Below are 13,551 nucleotides of genomic sequence, written 5' to 3' on the forward strand. Positions count from 1 at the left end.
CACTTTTTAACTCCTGTTAAGAGACCAACAATACACTCCTGAAACACCCTCTGCCTGCCTCCGTATGGCTGAAGCATCAGCAGTAATTGTACTGTGCTGAAATGGTCTTCGGTGGGACTGTTTTGACGGCCCCTAAGGCCTGCATCTCTAGTAAGTCTGTCAGCCCCCCGAGGCACTCTCCTGGCAGGCTGGGTGGTGAGGCAAGGATGCATGGTTGGCTGCCTACATGGAGTGTGGGTGCAGAGCGGGCCTGAGAGACAGACACAGGAGTGCTCATTAGAGAGAGGGAGCCCAGCGTGCCCTCTGCTCCATTTACTGGCCTTGCTCCCCTCCACCAAACATGCTCAATACCAGGTATACACACTCTCGCTTACAGCGTTAGTCACGGAAACAAGCAGGGGAACGCTAATTAAGACCGGGGTGATCAACGACGGCTCACCTGGGCTATTGTCTGAATATTTAGAGAAATTAGTCAGCTTTTGATCTTCTTTTTCAGCTGGCTCAATACTGCCAAGCTATTATCTTCCACTCGTCCATACCCGACAGATACATATGCAGCCCTGTTATTTGCTGGAATGTGCTTGTCAGAGATTTATCATTACCACTGCATATGTATGACAATAACAAAAAGACCTAGCTAGGCAGGAAACATATTAAAATACATGTCTTGTCCAAATAGTTTTATATTTTGTATTTTTTTCTAAATTCTAAGCCACTATTATTTTAATTTCATTAATTGTGCTTTTCTTATAAAGTTAAATTCAAATTGACTTTATTTCATAATGTTAATTTCTCAAAATAATGAAATACAATTTACTCTATATTTACTCTAACTTTTAACTGCATGTCATTAAAAACCAGGTCCCATGTTGACTCTGCTGAGAGAGCTCCTTTCAGTCATTAAAAACGTATCATTATGTAATGATCTTGGTTATTCTATAAACCCAGCTTTATGATGAATGTGCCTCTGCTCTAATGTACTGCTCTGCAAGGATATGAGGCTTAAATCTAAATTTGTAGACACAGTAGAGAATAGAAGTATACAGAGTATACAGTAGAATAATCCTACTGTGGAATTGTCTCATCAAAAAGATTTTATGTGTATATGTGGAGTAAATCATACAAATCTCATGATGTCAAAAGAGCTTTACTCTTTTTTGAGAAGGCGGGTATCTAAAACAATCATTTGGGTTCTAGTGGTAACTAAATTAAAAGTAGGTTTTAATTGCAGTTTGGATACAAAATGGTTTGAAAACACAACAATGCTAGGATAATGACGCCCATAAAATGTGAGTTACACACTAGGGGAAACAGGCACATCACAAATCAGCAATGAGGAAAACTGTAAGTAACAGCTTAGCAGTTGTTGCCGTTGGTGTAACTGAAGAAAGAATGTCTCACAAACAAGCAGCAATTCAAGGCCTAGCACAGCATCTCAGGGGAGGAAACTCTGCATTTGGTTTCTGGATTTCAGGCAATCGGTGACTACAAAGGATTTTGTACTAAAGCTCTTCATTTTAATTAGGGTTATTACGCAGTCTCTTTCTGAAACTTTTGGATTCAGCTCCTGTCTGTTTCAGGTCCCCCTTTTGATAGCTTCTGCTCTGATTGGTCAGCTGGTACACTCTGATGTGATTGGTCAACCACTTACAGCACGTGCCAGACTAGTTGCTGGGCATGTATTACTATTAAATACCTTTATACTTAAATCTGAGAGTCTACTGTGTTGATAATGGTGGTGTACAGAAACAAAAACCGTCCACATACGTTTGGATTTGACTGTAGACTTTAGTGTCACAGTTGAGTGCTTGTATCCTTCCTCCAGTCATTGATCAGGTTGATCAATTCAAAAGGTCCCAAGAGGAAACTGACTGTTAGATAATGAGTCCCATTTTCTTTTGAGCTGTACAAATTTGGATGATTCGATGTGAGCTAATCTTCTGTGAAATGGCTCCACAACATCCCTGAAATAATCTGGTGTACACATGTTTAACTCTGATGATATAGATTATTTCATCAGTATTTATTTTGATCTCTCCAGCACTTCATTAATAGTGATTTGTCGATCAATCAACACTGTTCCACACAACAGCTGTTTGAAGATTTGATTGTAAAAGGTGCTTCTCTATTTTTGGACTCTCTGCTGTTTGAATATGTGAACAGACATTCATTCATATCTTCACACAGACTTATCTTTTATAAAAATGTGTTATGCAAAAAAATTATATTGGTCATTTTATGAATAATGATTCCACTATTGGCCTTTAAAATCAAGTATTACTAAGCGTAATGTGATTTCATATAAAAAGCTCTGGAAAAGGGGACAGTCACCACTACTACTACTGAGACATGACTCAGCAACACTGACTGGTCTACTGGAAGTGTTGACACTTAATTCAACAAAAGTCCCCATGCAAATCGCTTACTGTTACTTCTCATTTATCTTTCTGTTATGACCCCACATGAGCAAATTCCTGACTGGAACTTCATAAATCACTTCCAGCTACCTCCACCACCGTTCTGCCCAATCTCTCTGTGACACTCCCCCTCTCAACATACAGACGTCGCCACACTTATAAGTTTTGAGCTGTGTACATACTGGACATGTGAGGTTTGAGCACATGAGTATTTAAACCAATTAAAGGGGCAGTGATAATAGAAGTTATGTGACTAGACTCCCTGGCAACTTGAGTTTTTAGCTACAAGTAACAGCTCAATCTATTTATTTTGTATCTGTGCCCCCATCTCACTTAAGCAGAGCGTCTTTATACTCCCCCCTTCTCTCCGCCACCCACATTTCTCTCTCACTGTCGTCTACCCCTGCAGTTTTGCCTTCTGGCCACTCCTTTTTAGCTGCTGACTGAGACAGGATATGTTGCCAGCGCTGAGAAGACAAAACAGACCTCGACCACAAAAGACAAACAGAACGTATCCTTAATAATAGCATACAGACACCATGGTGAGCGTTTACATACACTGTACGCTGTGGGATGCTAAAAAACAAAGCCACAAAAGAAAAAAAGAGAAAAAAGCCCTATCAATTCAAATGGAAGACTCTTATCTCTCTCTCTTGATTCTTATTTCTTGCATGAGGACACTAGACTGGAGCTAGGTGACTGAGGAATTTGAAGCATTCCTCTTGTTGGCTGAGGAGGTTTGAAAAAAAAAGGAGCTGCAGGAGAGAGAGGAAACATTTCCGGCGCTTGCTGAGGGAGGGCGGTTTGTCATTGCCTGTGGTAAAAGTGGGTTTTTAAATGGGCTCAGTTCGGGCTGAGCGATAAAAATTATAACAACAATTATCACAATATAATTTTCTTCAATAGTAATATATAGTATATATCAATATATGGCTTCTGTATTGTGCAAGCACAATGAGAGCCCTTGAATAAATAAAAACTTGGAAGTAATAATGATTGACACATAAAGCGATAATTATAGATATCTAAATATGTGAAAATGTTTATAAGCCCACCCATTACAAAACCTATCAGTATCTGTCGGGACCTAACAAGTCTGGCTGGGTTTTCACAAAAATTTTGAAATGACATTTGGGTCCGGCATTGATCACATTGGCTTGGCTTTGTACCTGTAACTGAGCCAAACATCGGCTTCAGGTTGGGTTCAAACACAAGAATGCCTGTTGGGTTTGGGTCAAGCTCGGTCAATCTTTTCAATCTGACAGGTTTGGACAGAAGATTGTGGCCCAAGCCGAACTCTAATCTAGTTTCAATTATTTGTTCCTACCTGTCATGACTGTAGTTGGTTGACAGGACACAAAGGCTCCAGCCAGAAAAGTGTTCACACTGCATAAAATCAAAGGCTCCACTATTAAACCAAATGAAAATCTGACTTTGAATTAAATCTGCTCACCATAAACAGGAACGGCTGATTCTATCACCTTGTCACCACTACAGTACATCTCCCTGAGATGTTCAAAACTCAAAAACACATCATCCTGAGGGGATTTCAAGGTGCAGCAGAAATGGGCTCTTATCTTTGAAACGGCTGCTTAGAAGAACAGGTGATGGAACTTGATCACTTTCTTACAACCACAATTAAGCCAAAATGGCCTGTAATGTGAATATCAAGATCTCAGACCTGCTGTAGGGCACAAATCAGAGGCCCTCATTGAAGTAATGATGAGAGCACGATCTAAATTCTACTATCTTTAATTTTCCTGGGGGTTTATTTATGAAACAAGTAGATTTCTAATGTGTCATGTGATAATTAATTGATCCCTCTTTCGAGTTGATCCCCTCTGAGGGTTGGGTTAAAGTCAGTAAAACTGGAGCTTGTATGAGGCACAGGGCTTGGCCTGTGATGTGCACTTCACTGGTGCTGATAAACTGCCTGATGCCTGGTGTTTGAGCGATCCTGGCACACCTTCTTCAGAAAGACAAATGGCACTGAGTACACTATGAACAAAGTTAGTTCGTGCATAAAGGAGAGCATGCAGTTTAAGCAGTTAAGAGCTACGTGAGATGACAGCCTTCATGCAGGTACTTGGACATCACAGCTGAGTGTGTGAAAACATTAATCATCCTCCTCCTGTTCCACCCTACTGACAGCCACAGTAATTATCACAGACGCACATGCACAACGAAGACAACTGTAACTCCTATTCAGCTGGCACCTCTGTGCCAAGCCATGTGTGTGAATGAACAGCATGCCACGCTGATAAGTCTCGCGGTCTAAGGTCGAAAGTATCACTGCAACACGTGTGAGGGACAGAAATAAACAGGAGAAGGACAGACTAGAAAAGAATGGAAGTTGGTGGCGGGGAAACCTTCAGCAGAAAAATAGAAAGAAAAGACAGATATTGGAACATAATGGGGAGAGAGACAGAATGTGACAAGAATATGAAAAGAGGCAGAAAGTGTGAATGAGAAAGAGGGGAGGACAAACTTTATAAATACGAAAGAAAGGATGAAAAGAAAGCCAAGCTGTGACATTGTAGAATTGGGAGGCACGTATTTTACTGCAGTATGTAGTACAGTGAACAGTAAAAAACACTGCTCTCACTAGATGATGCTGATCACTAGATCACTAATGGCAAATTAACTGAGTCCTTTAGCATTTATGTTGTCAAGGACGTGCCACTGAGACAAGAAGCCATATACAATTAAGGATGAAGGCAAGCTGATTACACAATCTCGTTTTGTAAATTACAAATAGAGTGGGTTATTTCACAAATCATGCTTCTCTAATGTTATGCTCCTTACTACTATTATGCCATGAACAGCAGGGATGTGTAGACGACAATAGGTTTAATTTCTTTTTATGCGCCACTATTATAAGAATTGTAAGATGGAAGTTGATGCTTTTAAAATCTTGACGAGTGTCAAACATTATCATTTTAGCTCGCATATACTGGAAAACTAGATAAGCAGACATGCACAAGCACAATAAAATTGCTACTGTGGCCCAGCAGTCCCAATCATTACTCAGTTCTGTCTTCTGGTGTCAAGGTTTGGTGACTGAAGTCTCTTTCTCTCTGATGATCTGGCTAGTTAAAAAGGGCTCCCACAGAGCGGTAAGGGGAAAACATGGAACATGCTTTCAGAGAACCCCAACCCCCAGTATGTTATGATTTCACTGAGTTATACTTAACTGATCAGTTATTCCTCAAACTTAGTAGTAAACATTGTCATCCACCAAAGCAAACAAGTATTGAATCTCAGTCCCCCCCACATATACAGGGGATTAAGGACATTTTATCTTTTTGTCCATAACAAAAACCCATAACCACGACATTGTGTATTGCTGAGGTAGTCATTGAAAATTACCAAAAGATGTAATTGGGCAGTGGGTGTGTTTGTAGGTATATATGCAACATCTTACTGCTAACTGCAGTTCAGACAATATAAACATTTGGAGGCAAACAACACTAACCTTCGTATTTCTGCGCAGGCTCTTGAGGATATTCCTTCTTTTAGGGTCTTCACTCTCCTCAATGGAGTTGTCCTTTTGGGCTCCTCCATCATCCTGGCTAGCCTTGGGTGGACCCCCCATCTCATCATCACTGCCTATAGAGAAGCTTGTCCTGAAACTGCTGAACTTGCCAAGTCGTTTGGATCTGTCTCTGTAAAGTTTAGGTTTTACCCCGATGGCAGACAATTTTCTCCTGCGTTCGAGTGAGCTGCTGTCTGCCTCGCTGTCTGAACCATTCCCTCCAGCACTACCGTTGGAGTGACCTTTGCTGGCGTTACGGATGGTGATAATTTTGCCCTGTGTGCTGTCATGAGGAACAGAGTAAATATTCTCCTCTTCTGTGAGTCGGGGTTTGCTCACAGCATCCATGGGCTCTGCATAGTCGGAGGGGTCATAGCCACCATCGCTACCTGGAGCCCAGGTGACAGCTTGAGGCAAAGAGCGGCGATTGGTGCCACCCTGCTGGTCCATGAAGGGGCTGAGGTTAACCTTACGGACAGGCTTGGGCTTCACTTGAGGAGGAATCTTGTTGTTAAGCTTGCTCTCAAAGGTGCTAAGCTCAGAAATGACAGAGAAGGTATCACTTGAATCCAGATCTGGCAGCTTGAAGCTCCCAAGGTGAGAACTCAGGCTACCATCCTCCCTCAGGGTGGGGTAAGGTGGTGATGGGTCGATGTCATCCTCAGAGTCCATAAGGATGTTTACTGGACTAGGAGAGCCACAGCGAGGGCTTATGCTCTCGTTAGTACATGCCTCAGCCACATGATCATACATGTGTGTGGCCTCAACAATAGTGCGCTTCTCAAACACATCCTTGAGGAAGGGCTGGAAAAGGTCCATCTTATGAAGGCCCCCTACCACCCCACCATGTCCACATATTACTGTATTAAACCTGGCCTCAATTTCATGGGCAAGTTCATCTCCCTGACTGACCTGCTCTTTAGCCGACTCTGAGTCTGACAGCTCCATCTGACTCTCCCCTACAGCTAGCAACTGGACTGGGATGATGTCTTGGACCTCACACAGGAAAGCACATAATGTCTCCAGAGAGGCCTTGCGGCGAGCAGAGTAAACTGCAATGTATCCATGGACCAGCCTGGTCTTGCGGAGGGAGAATGTGGAATGGAAAGAGAGTAGTGACAGTTCAATATTCTGCCTCTGACCTCCTATACTGAGATCCAGCAGAATGGAGGTGCCACTGTTAAGAGAAGAGGCAGGACGACAATACTGGGGTAACAGGAAGGGAGCAAGCAGCTGGTCTAGGTCGTATGTGTCTCCACACATCAGGCACATGACTATCCTCAAGTCTGCCTCTAGACCTGGCTGGGACTGTGAATCTCTGAAGGCAGAGGATGGAGGGGGCAAGGGAGGGGAACTGCTTCCTATGCTTCTCCTTAAATCTAAGAGACCCTTTAGCATCTGGTTGATCTGCCTCTCGCTTACATTGCGTGTGTAGCCCATACCTGGAGAGGCAGGATCTAGGTATGTACACTGCAGCTTTCCAGCCACCTGCTGTCCTTGTTGGATAAGAGTCTGAGCTGTCTCACCCCCAATATCCCCTATGGACCCCACACCCCGCTTGGTGACCAGAATGAGGGACAGCGGGAGTTGTGCTAAGCTGTTTTCCCTTTCCCTTCTGCTTATAGTTGACTCTCTAAGCTTCTCTATACTCTCTACAACATACGAGAGTGATTCTTTTGAGTTGTACAAACACAGGCAACCGTGGGGTGTGAAAGTTGGTGTGTGAAAGGAATTGACTGGCAGACGTACATTGCCCTCAATAGGACGAAGGGCTAACTCATACATCTTGCCATCTAACACGTACCGGTCATCACTGCTGCACAAGGCCCTTATCTCATTTGCCATCTCTCTGGCTAGCCCATCTTTTCCTAGGATGACAAGATTTATCCGTTCAGCCCTACCCCCTTCCAGTCTTGTACTGTCTGATGATGGGTAGCGGGTAGGGAATCTGGAGGCCAGAATTTGCTCTAATTTGCTGTCCACACAGTGAGGGCTGTTGGGACAGGTGTCCTTTGTGGGGTGGTAGACAAAGTGGATATGTTTTAATACCAGAGCATTCCTTTCTGCTTGCAGCTTCTGCAGGGCTTTAAACCTTTGCTCCTCACCCAACACCTCCTGAATGGCTCCCATTTTCTCTTTACTTGGCTTTGCATCCACTTCCAGCTCATAAAAGAGCTCTGAGTATTCGAGAAGCAGTTCCTGAAAGTCCTCTTTGGCTCGGTCAATGATTTCCTTCTGGTGTTTGTTGTAGATACTCAAATATTCCATCTCATCCAGCCACTGGTAAAAGTCCTCATTCATGATAAAGCTTCGGGCCTCCTCCCATGGTTTCCCTGGTGTAATGAAAGGAGAGATACTTAGCTTCTCCTTGAACTCCCATCTCATCTCAGCCCGTTTGCGCTCATTCCTTAGCTGCTCCAGGTGAGTCTTATAGATAGTTTCAGCTGCAGGGGTCTCCAGAAGGTCCTGGGGGATTCGATCATCCTCCATGTTATCAAGGTGTGGTGTGGTCTCCCAAGGGGTGTCATCTAGCACTACAAACCATTGGAAGAAATCTTTTTTTGTCTCAAGGACTTTCTGAACTCCAGACCAGCTGAGGTGGTCAATCTCATCCAACTCTGGTAACAGCACAGACAAGGCCTGTGGTAGAGTAGTTAGATAGGCCTTCCTACGTTTTTCTATATGGCCTTGCTTGAGTCTATGCACATGCTGTTGGAAAAGCTTCTTGGCTTTAGGTGTCCCCTCAAGGAAAATGTACTCCTTATACTCAGGGGCAGACTGCATGAGACGAATGACAGCCGGCCATGTCTCATTGTGGTTTTTCACAATTCGGTTCACCAGCCAGTCATAGTGGTCTTTGGCTGAGGCAATTTGTTGACTCTGCTGTTTTAATGCCTCAAAGTAAGGGATAATTTTGGGCTTTCCCCTACTCTTATCTATTAGCTGAACCAGTGTTAGAAAAGCTGAGTCAACATTGACATTAGATCGTGCTGATGTTTCTACCACCTGCAGGTTCTTCTTGGCAAGGGCAAAGGTGTGCGAGTCTTTTATATAGCGCTCAACTCCTTCATCACATTTGGTAAGAACCAGTACTACCGGTTTCTTCGTTTTGGCTAGCTGGTTGTACAGGTTGGTGACAAACTTCATCTGGTCCTCAAAGCTACGATTCATCCCCCTGCTAACATCCACACAGAGTAAGAAGCCATCCACCATAAGCTTGCCTTCAGGCATCTGTTTCTGCTCAAAGTCTTGCTCCAGCCCCAGCTGATCTGTGCAAAAGTACATCAGCTTCTCAGCTGAGGCCAGCTTGGTGGAAGCTGCCCTCTTGATGTAAGGCTGGAGCGCTGTGCTTCGGTGCGGCTGGAACGTCTGATCATCGATGAACTCTGTCTGCTCCACAACATTCATACGGCATTCTGGCCCCTCCTCCATGCACCGCCCAGCCTCTCCCCAGAACAGGAAGTGGTCATTGTTCACCACACGGCCCCCAAAGTCACTTGTGCTGAGGACAGAGGTGTGGTCTAGGTAGAAGTCATCTGCACTTGGCCGGACAAAGCGGTTACACAGGCAGGACTTGCCCACACCACACTGACCCTTCTCCTTCTCCGTGCCGGACAGCCCAACCGCGACCAGGTTGTAGGTGGGTGCCCGGACATCTTGCTTTTTGGCCATCATCATCGCTGGCAGAGGCTCATCCTGCCATGCTGGCCGCTAGCTCTAGGGAGAGGAGAAGGCTGCCAAGGAAGGTGGGTTTCCATGCAAGGGGAGCTTACTGGGCTGGGGTTTGGACCTGTATGAAAGAAATACAAAGAGAGAGAGAGAGAGAGAGAGAGAGAGAGAAGTCAATTAATGTAAAGAATTACAGAAAAAACATTCCATTCCGCTGACAGGCTTTATTATTAGAGAGCTATTGTGTCTCTCATCTAGGCTCCTACTGTGTGGCTATGTGGCGTTAATGATGTTTAATCTGTGATCCTATTTCTCCACTGAATGTTTCCTGAAAAGATTGAGGTCAGTGGCAAAGCTGCTGGAATGCTGCAGATTACTTGACACAGCTGTAGATTCGAAAAAGGCAAATTTCCCCCATTTAACTCATTCAATTTTTATACTGTCACAACTGCACTGCTTGCAATGGAGCCTTCCACATTTCACCCACATGTTCGCTTTGAATTGATATGTGTTTTGGCTTATAAGTGATGAACAGTATGGTTGGTCGTCTCACTTCCAGCAGTAGAATAACGTTGTGTAGGTTTTCTGCTATCGCAGAAAATAGACACATGAATGTGCACATACACACCACCACTTTGAAAACAGGCACACTAAGCGCTCTGCACCCCAAATGAAAGAGACACACAGGAAGATGAAAGAGATAAGTGTTCCAGAGCTAAAGTTACTAATTGGCCAACTAGGGAAAGCCATCTGCATTTTAAAAGGCTGCACTGCCTGTTAGTTGACTCTTCTCTATCAAAAACATGGTGTCCTATGTTCCTCATCAAATAGCACTCTGTTTAAAGATCATAGTTGGCTGATGAGCGTTCAATAATATAACATATTTACAGACAGGAGATTCAACAATTTGGTGCACTGTCAAAAGAGGAGACATAACGATTTATTTGACCAGTTTCAATATAATTTATTACATCAGTGGATGAGACCTAAATATAAATTAAAGCGAGAGAAGATGGGGTTGTGTGAGATGATGGATTTCGACAACATACTTTTTTAGGAACAGAAATGATTTGGTAAGACAGCCCGCATACAGACTTGCAGTACGAGACCATCCCCTTCATGTCAAAACTGGCGTTAATGTAGTTACAGAGACATTAAAACCACTATCAATTATGAATAGCTCTTTTGACAGAGACAAAGCTGTCACTGCTGCTGAATTGAGTTTGTCAAACAACAAAAGACTATGGATACGCAAAGATGAACTTCAATGTCTGACACTATTTCACCAGAGAGGAAGACAATGAAAAAGAAGCTCACTACACTGGAACATGCTGTGGATAAAAATCAACCCCACAACTAACACATTATCAACAACCGCATACACTGTATATGCCTGGGTCTTGTTTCTGAGTGTGACTAATCAAAGTTCAAAGCTGACAGTTAGAGCACAGCCTCGAAACACTAAAGTCTAAAGCAAATTCCAATAAGATTATAAATTAACACTACAGAGGCAAGACCTCCTTGGTGCTTCACCAGGTGTAAAACCCAGTGGCAACAGAAAAAAGTGAATCAATATCAAAAAGAATGTCTTGTGTGCCTTGTGCTTATAGAGGAAACTTGCATGAAAAATGTATTAGGGTGCACAGACACAGACCCAGTCCCTGCAGTAATAAGGTGCCATGTGCTCAGCCAGACTTGCTGATGCATACAAATAGGTACGCGGATTATGGTTAATTCAAGGTCTCCTCTTTCTGGACTGTCGGTATTTTCACAGGTAATGTGTGGATTAACTGCATCATCTGTACATAGTTTCGGTAGTGCTGTAAATACAGCCTTGATAGGATGAGAATAACTGCAGGTGTGGAATCTAAAGAGCTCAAGTCAGCAGGTTAAAAGTGCACCTGTGTCCTGACCTCGTCATGTTCACATTACAGCGCAGACGGCCTCAACTGCAATCAGCCACAGAAAAAACATGACCTGCTGCCCTTGGATATGGTTCACTGGCTAAACAGAACATGCACCCAGCCTGCTAATCATTATTTTTTTATGTATCACATCTGCATGATCCTCTCCTGAGCTTCCCAGTGACCACATTCACAGACATAAAACTGAAAGGCTACATTCCAAATGCATTAAATATGAAGTCCACTGATAATCAGTAATGGTTCCTTATCTTCTGCTGTCATTTTAATTTACTGCTAATGCAATTATGTGTGTCAGATGTCCCTTACTCCATACTAAACTGTATCCAACATTCTGGGGGTCAAAATGGATTTCATGTGGGACTACTGTAGCAAAGGGTACTGCGGACTGTATCTCTCAGGACCGAACTGTTGTGACATGCTTGAAATAGCTACCTACTGAGCTGACAGAGGGTGTTACATTAACAGATAAGTATGAAAGCCATGGCATAGACCCACATCTGCACAAATGACCTAAATGAGCTTACGCTTGCATATATGCATGTGTACACGCATGCACACGCATGCACACGCACGCACACACACACGCCTCAGATTTTATCATATCTATCTTGATGATCACTGAGCTATGTGTGAAATAGGTCATGTTCGTGACCACGTGGTCATGTTGTGAGAGTGTCTGGATTAAATAAAGTTGAGCACTCGCAAACTCCCTCTGTTGCTCGAGGCGAGCTGGGCTCAACACTCACACAGATGCATTGCGAACATCTGCTTCGATAACCCCACCTATATATTTTTTTCTAAGAATATTCATACATGTGCACTGTGTAGGTGAATCGTCAAGCTCATTCACATGTAGTAAAACGCAGCTATCACAGTACTGCAGTAGAGCGTGGATAAGGTGTAGGAAGTAAGGGCTGTAGAACTTTTGCAATAACCTCTAAGGGAGTGGTGAACAAAGGAGACATATTGCACTTATCCTTTTTTCTGCTCTGTCCCATAGTGGCATGTCAGTGCAGGAAGCTAAGAATTCAATCATAAGTGACATGGGGATGCAAGCAGAAGAGGACAATGGAGGAACACAAAACACCTGATGAGACGGGCTGATTAACCCAAAGTGAAACACATATGAGACATTACAAGCACACACTTCAGATCATTTTAACAGCAAGTCTACTGGCAATCTAAGTGCAACATTTCAAACACAACAGATCTAGTCATTTAGGAAATACATTTCCTCTTTCCGCAGACCTATAAAGACACCACTGCCTGTGCTCGACTAGCTTTGGTGCAGCAGTCCAGTTGCAGAGCAGACAGGCAGCCAGTCTCCCAGTTCGCCCTGAGGCCTGGTGTCTGCTGCGCATGTCCAGCCACATACCATTGTCTCGAGGCTGAAGGCTGTTTAGGGCTGAGGCAGAGATAGCTTAGGGCCTGCGTTGCATCCGCCTCTGACCCTGAAACATGAGGGTAAGCAGAAAAGGAGAGGGAAAGAGGAGGAGGTGGAGGAGATGCAGAAAAGAGTGGAAGGCACTGGGGGAGGAGACAGGGGGGTGGGAAGTTAGTGCAAACTGAGAGAATAGGGGTATATAGAAGAATGGTTGTGAGGGGAAGGGGAGAGAGGTCAGTGGCCTGGGTCATGTGAGCTGCACATTGCAATCCCCTCAGGCAAGAGGGCCAGGGCGTGGTGAGGCCTGGATGAGTTGGCCTGATGAGAAGATAGGATGCATCTGTAGGGCAAAGGAGTGCAGCCTGAGGCTAATGCTGGGGTGGCAGTGCGTGAAGTTCATCATAACACGTGCTATAAAGGGCAGCAGGGAAGAGGCTGTGTTCACTGGCCATGAAGAGAGAGACCATGTAGCTTTCACGCGGTGGCTGCATTCCTTTCATTACAAAGTTAAGAAGAGTTAGCAAGGGAGCATTGCCCACGAGTTTAAAGTAACTGTCAGTCAGGCCTGTTTTGATATACCAAAAAAACACCTTATTGCTTTGATACACAAGCCTAACTGCA

The 13,551-nt window shown here is 43.9% G+C and overlaps 1 protein-coding gene across 1 annotated transcript in view; it reads right to left on the reverse strand.

Annotated features, from left to right (window-relative positions):
* Window positions 1-13,551, reverse strand: part of arhgap35a (Rho GTPase activating protein 35a) — a 64,928-nt gene that overhangs the window by 15,388 nt on the left and 35,989 nt on the right. The window contains exon 2 of the mRNA XM_020088215.2: window positions 5,893-9,742. Within this exon, the coding sequence (XP_019943774.1) occupies window positions 5,893-9,630 (3,738 nt within the window). The 5' untranslated portion in view covers window positions 9,631-9,742. The remainder of the gene's footprint in view (window positions 1-5,892; window positions 9,743-13,551) is intronic.

Source organism: Paralichthys olivaceus, chromosome 11 (genome assembly GCF_024713975.1).
Source record: "Paralichthys olivaceus isolate ysfri-2021 chromosome 11, ASM2471397v2, whole genome shotgun sequence".
In the NCBI taxonomy this organism is placed as follows: domain Eukaryota; kingdom Metazoa; phylum Chordata; class Actinopteri; order Pleuronectiformes; family Paralichthyidae; genus Paralichthys; species Paralichthys olivaceus.